This window comes from Oncorhynchus kisutch, linkage group LG14, assembly GCF_002021735.2.
Source record: "Oncorhynchus kisutch isolate 150728-3 linkage group LG14, Okis_V2, whole genome shotgun sequence".
In the NCBI taxonomy this organism is placed as follows: Eukaryota; Metazoa; Chordata; class Actinopteri; order Salmoniformes; family Salmonidae; genus Oncorhynchus; species Oncorhynchus kisutch.
In genome coordinates this window covers 58,530,954-58,550,805 of record NC_034187.2, presented here as the reverse complement: position 1 = coordinate 58,550,805, position 19,852 = coordinate 58,530,954, and the positions used below count along the sequence as shown (strand labels likewise).

The 19,852-nt window shown below is 41.8% G+C and overlaps 1 protein-coding gene across 8 annotated transcripts in view; it reads right to left on the bottom strand.

Annotated features, from left to right (window-relative positions):
* LOC109903572 (myocyte-specific enhancer factor 2D homolog) overlaps window positions 1-18,665 on the bottom strand; it is a 32,609-nt gene extending 13,944 nt beyond the window's left edge. For all 8 annotated transcript variants that reach the window (XM_020500353.2, XM_020500356.2, XM_020500357.2 and 5 more), the window contains exons 1-2: window positions 18,491-18,665; window positions 2,572-2,905 (exon numbers count right to left, since the gene is read on the bottom strand). In XM_020500353.2, coding sequence (XP_020355942.1) covers window positions 2,572-2,625 — 54 coding nt within the window. In that variant the 5' untranslated portion in view covers window positions 2,626-2,905; window positions 18,491-18,665. The remainder of the gene's footprint in view (window positions 1-2,571; window positions 2,906-18,490) is intronic.
* Window positions 18,666-19,852: the final 1,187 nt, after the last annotated feature.

Sequence of the window (19,852 nt, the reverse complement as noted above, 5' to 3'; positions counted from 1 at the left end):
ACCAGGAAGATTATTTTAATATTTAACCAATCATGACTAATAAATTCATCTAATCAAAAATCGCAACATCAGACAAATAGGAGGGTGGTGAGTGAACAAGAAGTGGACAGAAACAGATTTCCCAAGACCGTAGCACAGACACACCCAGTCACAATCCCACTCCCACACTTTTACCCTTTCAAACATACACGTATGCAAACACTTACCTTTCTCAACACACACCTACCCCCACACACACATTCAGCCTTTGAAAACACACACACGCGCACAGATCAGTAACTTCTGTCCCTGATATGACTGTGTCCACTGGTCTGCAGCTGCTGTGGACATTCTGATTTATCTGGAGCAGCTGTCCGCAGGGCTGTGTGTGATCTGATTGACTCCATGTCGGTTTGAACTCTGTGCCTGCTCGGCCTGAAACACTATGCACTCTCAGAAAGGGCCACAGGTGCGTGAGAGCTCCATTCAAGTCAAACGCACACCCTCAAACAAACTAAAAGATACACTCTACAAACCCAGAAAACAGTAACATTACACTACAACACTGATACGATGTTCATTAAATGGGCAGTGACACTAACACTAGTACATTAATACAGGGAAAGATATACATTTGCACCTGTTATTTTTAGGAGGATAAAAAGCTCAAACTGTAAACCATTAGCTGAAGAGAAGGAAGAAAAGCTTACAGTTATGTTTGACCTTTTTTTGGTACATTTATTTCAACAGGTGTATAGTTTGCACCAGTACAAACATTCAGTGAATCTGGCCCATGGTGTCAAATGGACCTTGGAGGTCTAACACATACAGTTGAAGTCAGAAGTTTACATATATATATCTTAGCCAAATACATTTAAATTCAGTTTCACAATTCCTGACATTTATTCCTCATAAAAATTCCCTGTTTTAGGTCATTTAGGATTACCACTTTATTTTAATAATGTGAAATGTCAGAATAATAGGAGAATGATTTCTTTCAGCTTTTATTTCTTTCATCACATTCCCAGTGGATCAGAAGATTACATACTCCTAATTAGTATTTGGTAGCATTGCCTTTAAAAATGGTTTAACTTGGGTCAAACAAGCCTCCCACAATAAGAATGTTGGCCCATTCCTCCTGACAGACCTGGTGTAACCGAGTCAGGTTTGTAGGCCTCCTTGGTCGCACACGCTTTTTCCAGTTTTGCACACAAATTTTCTATAGGAATGAGGTCAGGGCTTTTTGATGGCCACGCCAATACCTTGACTTTGTGGTCCTTAAGCCATTTTGCCACAACTTTGGAAGTATGCTTGGGGTCATTGTTCATTTTGAAGACCAATTTGCAACCAAGCTTGAACTGCCTGACTGATATCTTGATGTTGCATCAATATATCCACAAATTTCCCCCCTCATGATGCTATCCATTTTGTGAAGTGCACCAGTCCCTCTTGCAGCAAAGCATCCCCACAACATGATCCTGCCACCCCAGTACTTCACAGTTGGGATGGTGTTCTTCGACTTGCAAGCCTCAACCTTTTTCGCCAAACATAAAGGTCATTATGGCCAAACAGTTAAGTTTTTGTTTCATCAGACCAGAGGACATTTCTCCAAAAAGTATGATCTTTGTCCCCATGTGCAGTTGCAAACCGTAGTCTGGCTTTTTATGGCGGTTTTGGAGCAGTGGATTCTTCCTTGATGAGCGGCCTTTCAGGTTATGTCGATATAGGACTCGTTTCACTGTGGATATAGATATTTTTCTACCGGTTTCCTCCAGCATCTTCACAAGGTCCTTTGATGTTGTTCTGGGATTGAGTTGCACTTCTCGCACCAAAGTACGTTAATCTCTAGGAGACAGAATGAGTCTCCTTCCTGAGCGGTGTGACGGCTGCATGGTCCCATGGTGTTTGCGTACTATTGTTTGTACAGATGAACGTGGTACCTTCAGGCGTTTGGAAATTGCTCCCAAGGATGAACCAGACTTGTGTAGGTCTACATTTTTTTCTGAGGTCTTGGCTGATTTCTTTTGATTTTCCCATGATGTCATGCAAAGAGGGACTGAATTTGAAGGTAGGCCTTGAAATACATCCACAGGTACACCTCCAATTGACTCAAATTATGTCAATTAGCCTATCAGAAGCTTCTAAAGTCATGAAATCATTTTCTGGAATTTTCCAAGCTGTTTAAAAAGGCACAGTGAACTTAGTGTATGTAAACTTCTGACCCACTGGAATTGTGATACAGTGAATTATAAGTGAAATAATCTGTCTAAACAATTGTTGGAAAAATTACTTGTGTCATGCACAAAGTAGTTGTCCTAACCGACTTGCCAAAACTCTAGTTTGTTAACAAGAAATTTGTGGAGTGGTTGAAAAACAAGTTAATGACTAAGTGTATGCACCTTCCGACTTCAACTGTACATCGGCCCGCCTGGATATGACTGGATTGGGAGGAAGGATGTCTCTTTCAATACTGAAAAAAGGCAAGGGCACACATCTTTCTCGCCCATCTTATAAGGAGTCGACTATATTCAAGGCCCTTGAATAACACCCTGGTCCAGACTATGAAGACACAGCCACTCATCTCTGTCTCACCTGTCTGTTCCTCTCGTCGGTGATCCGTTGGATCTGAATCTTTTTCCTCCCCATGCTTCCTGGTGGTTGGTTGGGGTCAGTCAATCAGGGTCAAGGGTCAGAGGTGCCTCCTCTCAGACGAGGAGAGAGGGAGTGTAGCTCTTTCTAGAGTACGGGCAGACTCATAAACACCACGTGCGGTCGCGCACACACACTCCTCTGCCCAGGTCTAGGGTGACAGGGCAGAGGGTCTGCCGTTGGTAGAGCTGGTTGAGAGTTGCCCTCAGTTCATTGTTCGCTCAGGTCAAAGGTCACCAGTTTCTCAACCGTTGCTGTGGTGAGGACGATGTCACTCCTTGAAGGGAGAGAGAGAGAGAGTTACGTCTACATTCCTCATGTACACACAGCCATTATAATGTGTTTTCATAGAAGAGACTGTTGTTGACTATGTGACCAGAATGCACCAGAATCTGTCTTCTACACTACACTGTGAGGGGCAAAAAGCTAACCAAGCTATTAATGTATTAATTGGATTTACTCAGCAAAGAAGATTTGCTCTGAATACTGCAACTTTACTGTGAACATATCCGTAAGTACTGTGGACAGAGTTATGCGAGGGAAAAACATGTGTTTTTGTTCAAAACGTGTGGCTCAAGGACAATAGCCCAGGTAACACTGTCTGACCTGTTTGAGTACACACACCCCTTCACACCGAGCCAACAGCTATTATGCTTCTCCATCAGACAGTGTAAACACACCCCCCCCCCCCTCTCAACGACAGAAAGGCTCCGACGTCACCCTGCTATTGTCATTCCTCCCTGGTCAGATGTGATCCCACACTGAGGAAAGGCATGCTAACCGCCGCTGGCGCTTCCAACCGATTAGCGAAAGCCCTCACCTATTCATAGATGCTAGTCTATGACAACAACAGGGTGTCGTGCTAAACGCTAGCGCTAGGGGGAATTCCCATGCACAAGGACATCAGAGGGAGAGACGGAAGGATTACGACAGGCATCTAAAAATACCGGTGTTCACACAAGACACATTTCTCCCCTGGGGGGGGGGTTGTTTGTACTTCAAGGTGAGCGTGTTAGAGGAGAAGTATGTGGCTAGGGCTAGCATGTAGCATGATGTTTCATAGATGACAAGAAAAGAAGCAACATGGGCAATTTCGTTCTTTGGAGTCAACTCAAACCTTGTTCCTTGGGGCGTTAAGCAATATCACAGCGGTAGTGGACACATTCAGAGTTCCAGAACATTCTGAAGTGATTTCAGAGTTGGATACTGTACATGGGACTGAATGACTAATAGATATCAGAAGCGCCTTTATTCGCCTAGTGAATTTACACGTGCCCGGAATTAGCCATACCCTCGAACATCAGCCACTTCCTGACAAAGCCATTGGTCCCATTTTTTAACCATAGTCCACACAATATGCTGTCTAACTCAGCAGGGTTTCACTTCAGTTCAACATACATTTTCATGAAGAGGCCACAAAAATGAATTATATCCTCATATTCCTCTCATAGGACTCTCCTGGAAATGAGACAATGGTGTAAGTAGTCCCACATCTCAAGAGGGCCTTATAAGCGCTTTGTAAAACTGTGTTCAATTAACAAGAACCTCTTGTTATTTAGCACTTGTTTGTACCAACCACACATTTTCAGAGTTTTGGCTTATATGAATTCATGAGTGGTTTTGATACAAACCCAGGCTATAGCCTACTGCCCTCCCTACGTTGGGATCAGAAGCATAAGGGAAAGCATCTCTATTCCAATCTCATTCCATGTATTGTACAGTATTGCAGCTTCACTAGATGCCAAGTGCATGGATTACAATTAATACTCAGCTGGAGGGAAATCCTGCATACACAAGGAGTCACCAGGATCAATGTGGAGGTAAATTGCACTATAACAAAATGACAAAAAGGAAACCAGGTAAATTCGTGCAGAACATAGTAACCCCTGCCTCAGTCAGAACCCACCTGTGTCCTTTAGTACATATGCGTCTGTGCCACCCACCTTCATATTCACAAGTTCACATGCTGGAGCAGCTGTTAGCACACTTTCTGTTCAGACTGAACCAGGTTTTCGTCTAGGATTTTGCCTGTGCTTAGCTCGATTTTGTTTTCTTGTTTTATCCCCCCCCCAAAAAAACTAGCTCAGTAGTCCTTACCGATGACAAGCATGCCCATAACATGATGCAGCCACCACCATGCTTGAATATATGAAGAGTGGTACTCAGACGTGTTTGCCCTGAACATAACGCTTTCTATTCAGGACATCAAGTTAATTTCGTTGCAGTTTTACTTTTGTGCCTTGTTGCAAACAGGATGCATGTTTTGGAATATTTTTCTTATTTTCAAGGTAATTTAGGTTAGTATTGTGGAGTAACTTCAAAGTTGAAGCATCCTCAGTTTTTTCCTATCACTGATTTAATGTCACCACTGGCCTCATGGTGAAATCCCTGTATTGATACACCATCCAAAGAGTAATTCAATAACTTCACCATGCTCAAAAAGGTTATTCAATGTCTGCTTTTTAAATGTTTTACCCATCTACCAATAGGTGCCCTTCTTTGCAAGGCATTGGAAAACCTCTCTGCCTTTGTGGTTGAATCGGTGTTTGCCATCTTCCTTTTAAATAGGGAGCTAATTTGTTTTCAGCACTTTTATTTCCAAAACTTGGTTTCTCATTGCTCGCTCTTGTCCCTCTGTAGCAGACATACGGTAAGCAAAATATGTTTGGAATATCAAATCGCATTTCGGCACCAAATGATCGTGATAATATCGTATTGTGAGGTCCCTGGCAATTCTCAGCCCTGGAAATGTATTTGTTCCAAACAACGTCTTAACAATTAACTAAATCAAAAATGGTACTTTTGAGTTATGAATATTTATGTTGAATAAATGAATGTGAACATGTTTATTTCAGAATCAAGACGTACTCCATATTTCAGAGCACACTATAAAGGAGTATAATGACACCAAGATGTTGTCTGGATCTTAGATTAGGGTCTTACAGGAACAATGTATAGGTCTAAAAAGGCCCTAAAATGGCCACTTTCATCATGATAAATTAAAATGTGTGATACAAATGTAAAAAGCATGTCAAACATTCTTCCTCCTAATGAAGTTTCCATGTTAGAATTGCCAGAAGAATCTTGAGATACCTAAAAAATATTGAGCTTGGAATCGCACAATCCGGCTCGCAAACGATTGCCATTTCAAGAGTTCATGCAAAAGTTCCATGAGTAAGCAATACAGGCACATAGTCTTAAGTTGTAAATGCAGGGCAAAATACATGCATGTGAACACAACAAATTAACGGTGAATTAAACATGACCTAATTCGCCCAAACCGCATATCAGAAATGACAAAGCCACCAAAGCTCTCCATTCCAATAGCACGATTGAAAACAAACGTAAATCGTATGTTTATATGGTGACAAGTACCATTTAAGACCGTGTTAGAGCAGGGCTTTGCCTATGTAGACTGACATCACTGGCCATGACAGGAACATGAACTCCAAGACCACCCAAGGGTTCATTCCCTGTGATCATTTCCATTATCAAACAACATTATATATGCGTCAAAGAGTGCTTAATCTGGATAGAACCCTATGGCACAATGAAACTGCATGCAAGTGACGGTCTATATTTGGCAAGAAAATAGTACCGGTACATAAAAAGCTATCACCATATTCATGGTAATCCAGGACATTACGACTCGCTTTCTACCCCCTCCTGAAAATGAGATCAGTCCTTGATTCCAATGTCTTTTCACTCACTATTCCAGATTTGTAATATTTTCTTCCAGGAAAGAAATGAATGAATTTAGCCTCTTTGAACTTGCCCCTTTCTCTACAGAAAGATTTGTAAACAGCAGCTGGAGAGGTCAGTGATTACATTGTGGATGTGCCAAACCACAAATCCATAGGAGAAAATCCAAGTAATATTTTTTTTATTTTAAAGAGTTATCTACAAAAGTTTGGAACCCAAATTCCCCCACACGGAAAAATTCTCTATCCAATTGTCTAAAATCAAGACCGTTCCCAATTGTAGCTGGTTGAGAGAAAAATAAATTATATGCCTGCGCTATAGGTAGGGTTGCACATTTGGGGACTATTCAGAGGGGGAAACATTTCATGGGAATTAGGGAATAAATGCAAATTAATACCATTTAAAATATATATATTTTTTGCATTTGATAAATTTACCTTATCATAAGTAGACATAATTGCAAATCTTCATACACATACACACACACATACATACATACATACACATTTTATGTAGTTACAAAGTTAACATTAAATGAGTTCACTCTTCACATGGGATGATTTCACTGACCAACAAAAGAAAATATTGAATTATCCATCGCATCTCCAAAACTTTATCAACATACATCTGTAAAATGATAGTTTCTAGACTAAAGCTTTAGTTGTCTTCTCTCAGGCTTCCATGTCTTCTCCCTGGACCTCCTCAATGTCCACCTCTTGAACATCAGACTCTGAAGCATCATCTTTACTGTCACTTTCCAACCTTGAGGATGGCTCGTTGTCAGGTTCAAAAAGTCTCAAATTTGCCCGGATGGCCATACATTTTTCAACCCTTGTATTGGTCAGCCTGTTGCGTACTTTGGTGTGTGTGTTCCCAAACAAGGACCAGTTGCGCTCTGAGGCGGCTGATGTTGGTGGGATTTGGAGGATGATGGAGGCAACAGGGGAAAGAGACTCTGATCCACAAAGTCCCTTCCACCAGGTGGCTGATGAGATATGTTGGCAAGACTGCCATATTGCATCTCCACCCCAAAGCCCTTGCTTGGAAGTGTACATCGCCAGACTGCCAAGAACCTTGCCTTCATCCAAGCCAAGGTGGCGAGACACGGTAGTGATGACACCATAGGCCTTGTTGATCTCTGCACCAGACAGGATGCGCTTGCAAGCATACCAGGGTACAACATGTACTCTGAGGCGTGTATGGGCTTTAGGCAGCTGTCTTCAAGCTTTTTGATGTATTTCAGAACTGCAGTTTCCTCTGCTTGGAGCAACAGTGAAGTGGGCAGGGCAGTATAGATTTCTTCTCTTACATCTGCAAGCATAGTGAACATCAGACAGAATGGCAGTCTCCCTCAATCTGTGCAATGGCTATTGCTATAGGTTTCAGGAGTTTCAGGCTGCTTACCACTCTCTCCCAAAATACATCATCCAGGAGGATCCTCTTGATGGGGCTGTCCATATCAGCAGACTGATATGGCCATTTCTTGGAGAGACTCCTTCCCTTCCAGGAGACTGTCATACATGATGACAACACTACCCCAAACAGGTGTTGCTGGGCAGCTTCAATGTGGTGCTCTATTTCTTCTCGCTTTGCTTGGTGAGGTAGATTGCAGCTATAACTTGATGACCCTTCACATACCTAAACATTTCATTGGCTCTTGTAGAGTGTATCCATTGTTTTCAGTGCCACGACGTCCTTCAGGAGCAGATTCAATGCATGAGCAGCACAGCCAATGGGTGTGATGTGAGCGTAGGACTCCTCCACTTTAGCCCAAGCAGCCTTCATGTTCGCAGCATTGTCTGTCACCAGTGCAAAATACAGTCTGTGTTCCAAGGTCATTGATGACTGCCTTCAGCTCATCTGCAATGTAGAGACCGGTGTGTCTGTGCTCTTGTAGAATACTGGTTGAGGGATGGAGATGATGTAGTTAATTATTCCTTGCCCACAAACATTCGACCACCCATCAGAGATGATTGCAATACAGTCTGCTTTCTCTATAATTTGCTTGACCTTCACTTGAACTCTGTATCTAGCAAATGAGTAGATAAAGCATATCTGGATGGTGGGGTGTATTCTGGGCGAAGAACATTCAGAAATCTCTTCCAATACACATTGCATGTGAGCATCAGAGGTGAACCAGTTGCATACACAGCTCGTGCAAGACATTAATCAGCATTTCTTTGACTACCTTCCTCCATTGAGTCAAAAAAACATCTGACCTCGAATAGAAGTTGAGGGACTTTTGTCAGGGGTTGCTTGTTGTGAGCACTGAGGGAACTTTATGCACTTGGCCAGATTATTCTGCATCTTTGTTGCATTCTTCACATATGATTTGGCATAGTATTTCCAAAAGTACACAGCTTTTCCTTCTACATTAGCTGCAGTGAAATGTCTCCACACATAAGCTTTAGCCCATGGCCTTTTCCTGTAAAGATTAGGGGGACAAAATGGTTAAATAAAAACCGAATACAATTCCATGTACAGATAAATAGTTAAGCAGTTAGATTAAAACAACTCCTTAGTAAGATACATGTTTTAAAATGAAACATGTATGCAGACAGGTGAATTAACACTCCTCACTTAGGATCAAGCAAGCTAAAAACCCACATGGTAGCAAAAACTAACTAGCAGAAATGTTTACAAGTTAGAAATGATTTTAACACACTTTGCTGTAGGCTACTATTTACCAGTTAACAAAAAATTGTCGTATGAAAAATATTCACCCCACCCAGTATTGTCATCAAAACTTACCAGAAAGTATGTAGTCCTTGGCTCAGACAGTGTAGTAGTGTGGGCTCAATAGGATCTCATTACTGTGCAAGATCTTGAGAATCAGCTGTACATGTGATGGAAGAATGCACTGTGCATGCAGAGGGTTGGGGATAGTTTAACCAAAATATGCCACAAGACCTAGAATTGCCTTGTGTATTCCACCAAATGATGTAAGCTTATAGAGCTTATAATTTCCCAAAATTCCCAGGCTTAACTTCCCATGGAAAATTCCCAGAAATGTACAGGAAACTTTTCAACCCTAGCTATAGGACTGCTTTAAAAAATACAAAAAAATTGGTCCACTAATACAGAACTAGTTAGTTCCAGTGTAAATTGTGAATATTTTTTTTCTTCTTCCCCCAACCACTTTTTGCAGCACCGTCAGCACCCAGACTCTCCCGCAGTGAACGGCAACCTAACAATTTCTTGACTTTGCTGACACATTTGATTAGCCATAGAATGAACTACAATAAGGATTGTGGCCAGCCCGGTTCTCCCCGTGCGGCACTCGGCATGGCTACCCCCTCTCATTACTGTAATTGACATGTCCATCCTCCCTCTTCCTCCCCCCGAAGGCGCTGATGGCTCAATTAGGAGCTGGCTGGAGGACTGATTAGATGCCAAGATAATGAGGCTGTCGCTTGACTCACACCGAGCCAGAGCAGAACCAGCTCACTCTGTCAGTGACATTATAGGAACCCCAAAGAGCTAAAGGAGAGACGTAGCTTTCAACTAAAGCCCAGACTCAGACACTTTGGACAGGCTCAGGCAGGCTGGTCTAAAATAGACTGCTCCGAGTTGCTGAGACCTTACAGAGACCGCCTCATTATCTGTCGAGGGCAGACCTTCCGTCACCTTGGTTCAATCGACCTGCCTGGATGTCTCCTTGAAACGTCAACTGGGTGCTTTCGCACCCTGTGAAAATGTCCTCTGATTAAAGAGAGAGTGCGCAATCAAGCAAGGCTAGGCATCTGTCGGTTTTGGAGTGGTGTACAGTAATTAGTGGCAGTGACCTTTTAGCAGATTACACATTGGTCAATGAAATGTGGGCAAAGTCCTAGACTGAAGGCCAGGGCCATCATGCCTTGAAAAGGAGGAAGGCGGGGGTGGGGCTTATAATACTCATCGGTTATCTGACTCCAGCTAATGGAGGGATTCCTCAATGTTTCACAACGGAGGATAGGTTGAGTAAATCTCAGTTCTGTCATTTTTTTCTTGAGTCTCAGTTCAGTGCTTTGCAAAGAATTTGCTGGGTTCCATGCAGAGAGCTGCACAGAGGTAGAGGCCTGATGGTTACTATTCTTAGATACAGTTAACCCCTTCTTGATCACTCAGACTTATCCCACCTAGGCCTGTTGGTTTTTCCTCTGTAACCTCTCCTCATATTCATTTCATGATGGCCCTCTTGAAATCTCAGGCATTTTCCTTGTCACCTCCCGCTCCTTTGACCTTTTCTATTGATGGAGATGATCTCCTCATGCGGCAGAAATCCCACTCCAGGGCTACATGGAGTCTCTTTACAATGAATCACCATTTGAGTCCGGTCACATTGGCTTTACATTGCAAACTCTTGCTGAGGAAAGAGCGTTCACAGGTCCTGTCAAACTGACACGTTGCAGCCAGGTTTACTGCTACTAAGAGCAGTCAGGTCTAACACAAGCTGAACATGGCAAACCGTGACAGGTGTGAGTTCCTGGTGTGTCAACGAGTGACCAGAAGAGTGTATGGTGAACAGTGTTACACAGGGATTTGTCTAACATTGAAATCCATGGGCGGGTCCAAACAGTGCACATTTTATAACTTTTTGGGATGGAAAAACCTTGTGTAAATGACTAAACCAGATATAAAGTAAGTAGAAAAGATAATGACCCTCTATAAAAAATATATAACAAACTAGCAAATCACCCAAATAAAAGCTACATTCATGGAAAATGTTTAATGTATTTAACAGTGTTCTTTTGTTCAAACATAACAGAACACAATCAGCCATGGCAAAATGCATAGAAATGCAGAAAAATATTTTATACTGCAAAATGTCCTCTTAGCTCCATGGTAGAATATGTAGAATCACAGCAAGTGCTTTAAAAAAAACGGCAACATGTGTAGAATCTACCTTCTTAACGATACAAGAACCAACAAAGTTGAGAGGTGTAGCATCCGTTGTTCCCAGCAGCTTTCCCCAAAATACTCATCTTCTTCCTGATGCATAAAGACAAATATCCTCAAAGCCCCTGTACCTCCGGTTCAACCAGACAAATTAAAGAAGAGGAACTGTTTTACTACTGTGGCCAACTTTAAAATGCAAACAAGCCAGGCCAGCCAGCCTTTATCTCAAATCAGTAGTGTAACTTGTGGGAGCTACTGTTCCTGCTCCTGTTGTATATGTGCTGAACAGAAATACAAATGTGTCCAGAGGAAATCAACATTTTGACCAACATGATTAAAATAAATTTGCCAAAAAGGTTCATTGATACAGACGTAAAAACACAATGAACAAAAATATAAATGCAACATTTTTGAAATTGTTGCAGAGTAGTTTATATAAGGTAAATCAGGCGATTGAAATGAATTCATTCAGCTCTCATCTATGGATTTCACATGCCTGGGAATAAAGATATACATTTTTTGGTCACAGATATTTACATTTTTTTTTAAAGGTAGGGGCGTGGATCAGAAAACCTGTCAGTATCTGGTGTGACCACCATTTGCCTCATGCAGCGTGACATCTCCTTTGCATAGAGTTGATCAGGCTGTTGATTGTGGCATGTTGTCCCACTCCTCTTCAATGTCTGTGCGAAGTTGCTGGATATTAGCGGAAACTCGAACACGGCGTCATACTCGTTGATCCAGAGCATCCTAAACATGCTCAATGGGTAACATGTCTGGAGAGCGTGCAGGCCATGAATGAACTGGAACATTTTCAGGTTCCAGGAATTGTCTACAGATCCTTGCGACATCGGGCCATGCATTATCATGCTGAAACATGCGGTGAATAAATGGCACAATAATGGGCCTCAGGATCTCGTCACAATATCTTGGTGCGTTCAAATTGCCATTGATAAAATGCATGTGTGTTAGTTGTCCATAGCTTATGGTTGCCCATACCATAACCCCACCATGGGGCACTCTTCACAACGTTGACGTCAGCAAACTGCTCGCCCACACAACACCATACGCGCTGCCTGCCATCTGCCCAGTACAGTTGAAACTGGGATTCATCCATGAAGAGCACACTTCTCCAGCATGCCAGTGGTGAGCCTTTGACCACTGAAGTCAGTTACAACACCGAACTGCAGTCAGGTCAAGACCCTGTTGAGGACGACGAGCACGCAGATGAGCTTCCCTGAGATGGTTTCTGACCGTTTGTGCAGAAATTCTTCGATTGTGCAAACCCACAGTTTCATCAGCTGTCCAGGTGGCTCATCTCAGACGATCCTGCAGGTGAAGAAGCCATATTTGGAGGTCATGGGCTGGCATGGTTACACGTGGTCTGCAGTTGTTGCCGGTTGAACGTACTGCCAATTTCTCTAAAACGACGTTGGAGGCGGCTTATGGTAAACCAATGAACATTAAATTCTCTGGCAAAAGCTCTGGTAGACATTCCTGCAGTCAGCATGCACACTCCCTTAAAACTTGAGACATCATTGGCATTGTGCTGTGACAAAACTGCACATTTTAGAGTGGCCTTTAATTATCCCCAGTACAAGGTGCACCTTTGTAAACAGCATGATCATTAATCAGCTTCTTGATATGCCACATCTGTCAAGTGGATTGATTATCTTGGCAAAGGAGAAATGCTCACTAACAGGGATATAAACAAATTTCAGAGAAATAAGCTTTTTTTTCAGCTCATGAAACATGGGACCAACACTTTACATGTTGCGTTTATATTTTTGTTAAGTATAATTGACTAGTGAAATGGCCGTCTGTGACAGCATGTTCTCTAATAGGCTTGGGCGGTATACCTTACATCAGGGTATTTGGAAATAGCCACGGGATGGTTTTACAATACCATAACTACTACTTCTTTTTTTTACTACTTTTGTTTTTCTATACCATTTAATATTTGCAGCTACTTTTTAAGTAAGCATAAATCCCAGTCAACTTGTTCAATGCGTTAAGAGATAAAGCAGATTGCGTTCTTATTTTACATTATGAAGTTTACTTAGTTCCCCAAAACAGTTGAGCCAGTCAAGTGTTTGTTTGTAAATGGCACAACAGGAGAAACCGGAAGGTGATTCCAGCTGTGCATTGACAGGGGATGCGTTTTATATTGAAAGTCAGTGATTTGTTGCTTCAATAGAGTGATAAGGGACGTGAAACTCTAATTTTTCCTACACAGAAAATACATTAGTACAACACATTTGGCAGAAAATAGCTTGTTTTCATCAGATGGCAGAAGTCCAACGCTATTTGGCTGGCAGCCACACAAGGGAGCTTACAATGAAAAAGAAAGGTATTTTTTTGCAAAAACGATGCATGGCCAACATATTTCTAATGTTTAGGCCCATCATAGAAATAATGTAGCCAGCTACATTTCCTAATGTTCTGCTTTAAGTTCATCTTGAATTTTTACCAATAGATACCCATCCGTCAGAGTAGTGTCTGCTGAACACCCGTTCGTGAATTCTCAGAGTTTAGAGGAGCAACTGAAGCACACACTTAATCTTATGCCAAGCAGAAATGTTAACAAGAAGCATTTTACATCTGCGTTTACAAAAAAACAGCAAGAATATTTTTTTCCTGCGTGCAAAATTTAGCATAATGCATTAATACTGGGCATGGGAGATATACCATACATTGCATTCAGGAGGTATTCAGACCCCTTGACTTATTCTACATTGTTAGTCTTATTCTAAAAAGGCATTAAATATACAAATTCAGTCTACACACACAACCCTATAATGACCAAGTGAAAACAAATTATACATTTTTGTAAATGTATTAAAAATAAAAACAGAAATACCTTATTTACATACATATTCAGACCCTTTGCTACGATACTCAAAATTGAGCTCAGGTGCATCCTGTTTCCATTGATCATCCTTGATATGGTTCTACAACTTGATTGGAGTCCACCTGTGGTAAATTCAATTGAATGGACATGATTTGGAGAGGCTCACACCTGTCTATATAAAGGTCCCACAGTTGACAGTGGATATCGGAGCAAAAACCAAGCCATGAGGTCAAAAGAATTGTCCGTAGAGCGCCAAGACAGGATTGTGTCGAGGCACATATCTGGGGAAGGGTACAAAAACATTTCTGCAGCATTGAAGGTCTCCAGAAACACAGTGGCCTCCATCATTCTTAAAAGAAAGTCATTTGAAACCAACAAGACTCTTCCTAAAGCTGGTCACCCATCCAAACTAAGCAATCGGGTGTGAAGGGCCTTGGTCAGGGAGGTGACCAAGAACCCGATGGTCACTGACAGAGCTCCTCTGTGGAGATGTGAGAACCTTCCAGAAGGACAACCATCTCTGCAGCACTCCACCGATCAGGCCTTTATGGTAGTGGCCAGATGGAAGCCACTCCTCAGTAAAGGCACAACAGCCAGCTTGGAGTTTGCCAAAAGAAACCTAAAGGACTCTCAGACCATGAGAAAAAAAATATTTTCTGGTCTGATGAAACTAAGATTGAACTCTTTGGCCTGAATGCCAAGTCTGGAAGAAACCTGGCACCTTCCCTACGATGAAGCATGGTGGTGACAGCATCATGCTGTGGGGATGTTTTTCAGTGTCAGGGACTGGGAGACTAGTCAGGATCGAGGAAAGGATGAATGGAGAAAAGAACAGAGATCCTTGATGAAAACCTGCTCCAGAGCGCTCAGGACCTCAGACTAGGGCGAAGGTTCACCTTCCAACAGGACAATGACCCTAAGCACACAAACAACGCAGGAGAGGCTTCGTGACAAGTCTCAATGTCCTCGAGTGGCCCAGCTAGAGCTCAGACTTAAACCTGATTCAACATCTCTGGAAAACCTGAAAATAACTGTACAGCAACGTTTCCCATCCAACCTGGCAGAGCTTGAGGATCTGCATAGAAGAATGCAAGAAACTAACCAAATACAGATGTGACAACCTTGTAGTGTCATACCCAAGAAGACTCAAGGCTGTAATTGCTGCCAAAGGTGCTTAAAAATAGAACTGAATAATTATGTAAATAATTATGTACATTTCTAAAAAACTATTTTTGCTTTGTCATTATGGTGTATTGTGTGTAGATTATGGGGGGGATTTTAAAAAATTATAATTTTAGAATAATCTTATAACGTAACAAAATGTGGAAAAAAGTCCAGGGTTCTGAATACTTTCCGAATGAACTGTATATACCATATACTGGGGTATTTGGAAAAAGCAATGGGATGGATTCTCAATACCGTTGAACTATTTCTTTGTAGATTTTATTCAAAAGTAACTACAAAAAGACAAATTGTATAAGTAAATACCTGCAGTCAACTTGTGCAATACGTTAGGAGATAAAGAACACTGCGTTCTTCATTTCACCCGGTCACAATTTTTCATTATCAAGCTTACCAGTAGTCCCCAGTCACGCAGTGTTCGTTTACAAGCACACAACGACGAGAGACAGGAGCCTTGTGAGTCACCCACTGTTGTGAAGCATGCGCCAGGTGATCTAATTACAGTATGGAATTCACAACTAAATGTTTGCCAGCTAGATATCTTAGAACTCCTAAGTTAATTGTATAAAATGTGCTAAATGCTCTGCAGTCTCGTCTGATCTCGACAGCTAAGCAGGGTCAGTTGGGTTTGAAAACCGCGCCCCTTGTGTGCAGTGATAGTATTACTGAATATCTCGGTATGCCAGTCTGGATACCACCCAAGCCTAGTTAAGAAGACTCCTAACTTAATTTGCTAAGTGGCTGAATTAATAAGGTGACAACGCATCATATTGTGTTAGCTTTTTGTCGTGTTTTGTTCATTTGCACAATGTCTCGTTCACATTTGCTAATAAATGTCCAAACTCACCAAAAATGACATTCGATAGTTCCTACCTGTTTAACTTCATGAGCTGGATTGCCCGTATTTGCAATTTGTTTATTTTCCTTTGGGCTCGTTAGCATATTTAGCTAGCAAACGACATGGAAATTCTCTATTACTTGTGCAATTTTTGGGGGGGGAATTCTGGTACACCCAATAGGCTTTTTTTGCAGGTTATTTGGCACCCCTTTGTGTACTAAGCCGGTAATACCGTAAATACTGGGGTGAGAGAAGTACAGTAGGGGTGCCAGGGCATTCATACTTCTTGTGCATCGCCGAGCAGCGCAGAACTGTTGTGAAGGAAATTGTCAAGTAAGTAAGTTTGTGTTTATACAGGACCTCCCACCCTCACCTACCGTCAACCAATCATGTCAAGGCAGAGCTATACGGAGCCCTCAGAATTGTTATAAAATTTGAGAGGCGAGCAGCATGGAGAGCCAATTGGCCACTGCAACGGAGGTTCCACAATTGTATCACACCATCCTTCCCGCGCCTATTCCCGCATATTTTTTGACCAAGCATAAATTGTCTCTTAGAATGGCTTGTGACAATGTTTTCAGAAGGTTGGAAGTTCATTGGTTTCTGATAACAGCTTGAATGTGTACTCCATTGTTATATATATATATATATATATATATATATTTAAGTCTGGGTGATGTTTTGTGTAACAAACTGTGCCATACTGCAAGTATGGCTTACAATCACTTGGGTTTTACGAGTAGTCGGAGTCTACATGATTGTGTCCTTCAGACTGGCCCCAAAGCACAAGGCTGTGTCTGGCCTACTTCTACCCAAGCAGCAGCATTAGAATCAGACTAAGAACCGGATCCCTTGGGACCCTCCACACAACATAGCTGCCAATTTCCAGGTCACATGACATTAAAATGATTAACGTTCCACTACGAATCTAATTCAAGGCCCAGAATCTAATATTAATGTCTGCTGATGCATCAAGAGGTTATGCATAAGCTAAAGGATAAGTACAGTATTTAGGTGGACTAACAGCTAGGGAATCCATACCCTCTGTTCTATGGCACTGCTCACTTGGCTACAGAGATCTGAGCAAATGGTCCACATGAGATCAAATATAACAGATGTTAACAGTGGTCAAGGCCTTCAAAATACTTTGAAAGACCTTAAGAAGCTTCATACAATAGGTTTCCCATTCAAATGTAATAGGATTTATTAAAGGTATGCTGTGTGAAGGTATACAAATCTAAATATGTAGGCCCCCTATGTGCAGTACAGCATGATCTCCAAACCCCAGCATCACAGATTAGTGATTTGTTGTTTGTTTTAATAATCACATGCAAAGCCAGTACATCAAGGTGCAATAATTACATGAGAGAGATTTGAGAGGTATAATGATTTTAAAATGCAGAGAGAGATTTGAAGTATAGTGATTATAAAACGCAAATATATAAAAAAATTAAAAAAGGTTTGAAAGTTTTATCAGCGTGCTCTGACATCTGTGTTTTTGCCTTTGATAGCTAGCCTACCTGAGTATTTCGTCACTAACAGCTACATTGAAGATGAAAATCCAGGGGATATATATCGTCTACTGTGTGCAGCCTGAAGTGTAGCCTATTATTTTCAATTAAAAGTAATTGTCTAAAAAAAATTGTAATAGCAAGCCAGACTACTGTAGGCACAGACTGACAGACAGGTCAAAGACGGACAGACATTCTGATGGCACTTTGAAGCCAACTGGGAACACCGGGGGGCGAGGTCAAATCATGACGTCAGTGATCTTCAGGTCGGAAAGTTAATGTTCTAGAAAGATGCCCGAGTTGTCAACTTGGAATTCCAAGTTGGAGCACCGTTCAAAACGATTTTCCCAGTCGGAGCTCGTTTTTCCCCGTTTTCATAAAAGCACTGAAGTCGGAGAACCCGAGTTCCAAGTTATTTTGAACGTGGCAAGAGACTGACAGTCAGACAACAAATCCGCTGTGACAGCTCGCGCTGGCTCTATTGTTTTTGTTGTGGCCCGGTTGTCAACATGCGCGCACCTCCACCGTTATAAACCGAGAGCTTTCACGGTTCACACCATAATGGAGGGTTCATATGTCGTCTAGCGAAGGTGCTCTTTTAGGCCATTTCACAATCTCTGGCGAAGCCGACCGACAGCCATTAGTCTACCTTGCTTGCCAGCCTCAACTCTTACGAAAAAATACAACCCAACCAAGTGCCATGACTGCGACTACTGAGGTCACCAATTATATTAATACATTTTTAAAAACAATTTAGGGGTGAATAATGTTGTCAATACAAATCAGCCTATTAGGCTACCCTCTTGTCTAGAACGGTTTGATTAAAACAATACAAGCACTCTTGTTCTTACGAGGGGAAAAAAACGAAAACGCAGGAAGCAAATGTATAATTCCACTTACCCTGAAATATTACATCCACAATCGTGTGAAAAGCTAGAGGATTGGTTTAAAATATAGGTATAATGAAAATACGATGCGCTATAATCATGATCGACGTCTCAATTTAAATAAATCCACTCTCCCCTTCTCCGTAAAATGTAACTATTCCGTTCAGCCAAACGATACAATGTACCTAGTGCACAACCTACGTCATTGACACCGTTTATGAGTGACTTGTAAGAAGCCAATAGAAAGCTGACACTCCAGCATCAAAGCCAATCACAGTATAAATTACTGTAAATAGGAAGGGCATGAAGGAGACGGGATGACGGCCATGTTCTACAAGGGTTTTTGTATCCCTCCGCTTCGGTATTTACCTTTTGCATGATTTTGCATGTGGGTAAAATGTCACTGTGTGTATAGTCGAATGGCCTACCTCCTCGGGTTCATGTAGAAGACCCGTTAGCTGTTTTACAAATATCTGGTTTACAGTTAGGACATTTGTATACATACAGAATGTTGGGAGAATCTCAATTGTATACTCAACATGTCCTCTCTCCTTCTCAAAACCCATTGGATGAGAAAGCCAGAGGTCCCTCCCCTCTGACCTTCTCCTCCAATGAATTTTGAAAAGGAGGCAGGAGAGAGAACTCAAGGAGTATGCAATTGAGATCCTCCCCTAGTCTTTGAGTTGACAGCAAAAGAAAGTGGATATGTGGACACTAAGAAACAAAAAGCTCTGTGAAGTCTCCTCCATGATCAGAAGAGGGTGCCACTTCAACAGTATAGGCATGTGTAGGCCTATTATTTAGGCAGTAGGTAGTGTGTTCTAATTATCTTGATTAACCAATTGCTTTCACCTCCTAAATCGATTGTTATTGCACAGAACATAATTTCCAAAGACCTTGTGTACGTCGCAATGGTTGATAGCTTAGTGAGTAGCCTACCTTCCCCCTTATTGAACTCAGGACCTACAGTATGGGTGTGTTCAAGCGGGTCACTTTTGTCAAGTCATCACCACCTTTCAAAATGTGTTGCATTCTGGGGATAAAAATTGTCCGACTTGTGCGTACATGTCAACTGCATGAACTTTACAACACCCATGTGATCAAAGGTCAAGAAGATTCTCCGTTGCATAATCCTTGCGTCCTCTCTCTTTGCCTCCTTAAAACCCATTGGATGAGAAAGCCAGAGGTCCCGCCCCTCTGACCTTCTGCTCCAATGGGTTTTAAGAAGGAGGAGAGGAGCGAGGTCATGAGGAGTATGCAATTGGGAATCTCCCAACATTTCTGCAGTTGCTCTTCACAACCTTAATCCTGCAGTATTTCTCAGTCTCAAATGTGTTTTAGGCCTAACAACACCCATGCCAATATATCCTCCAAA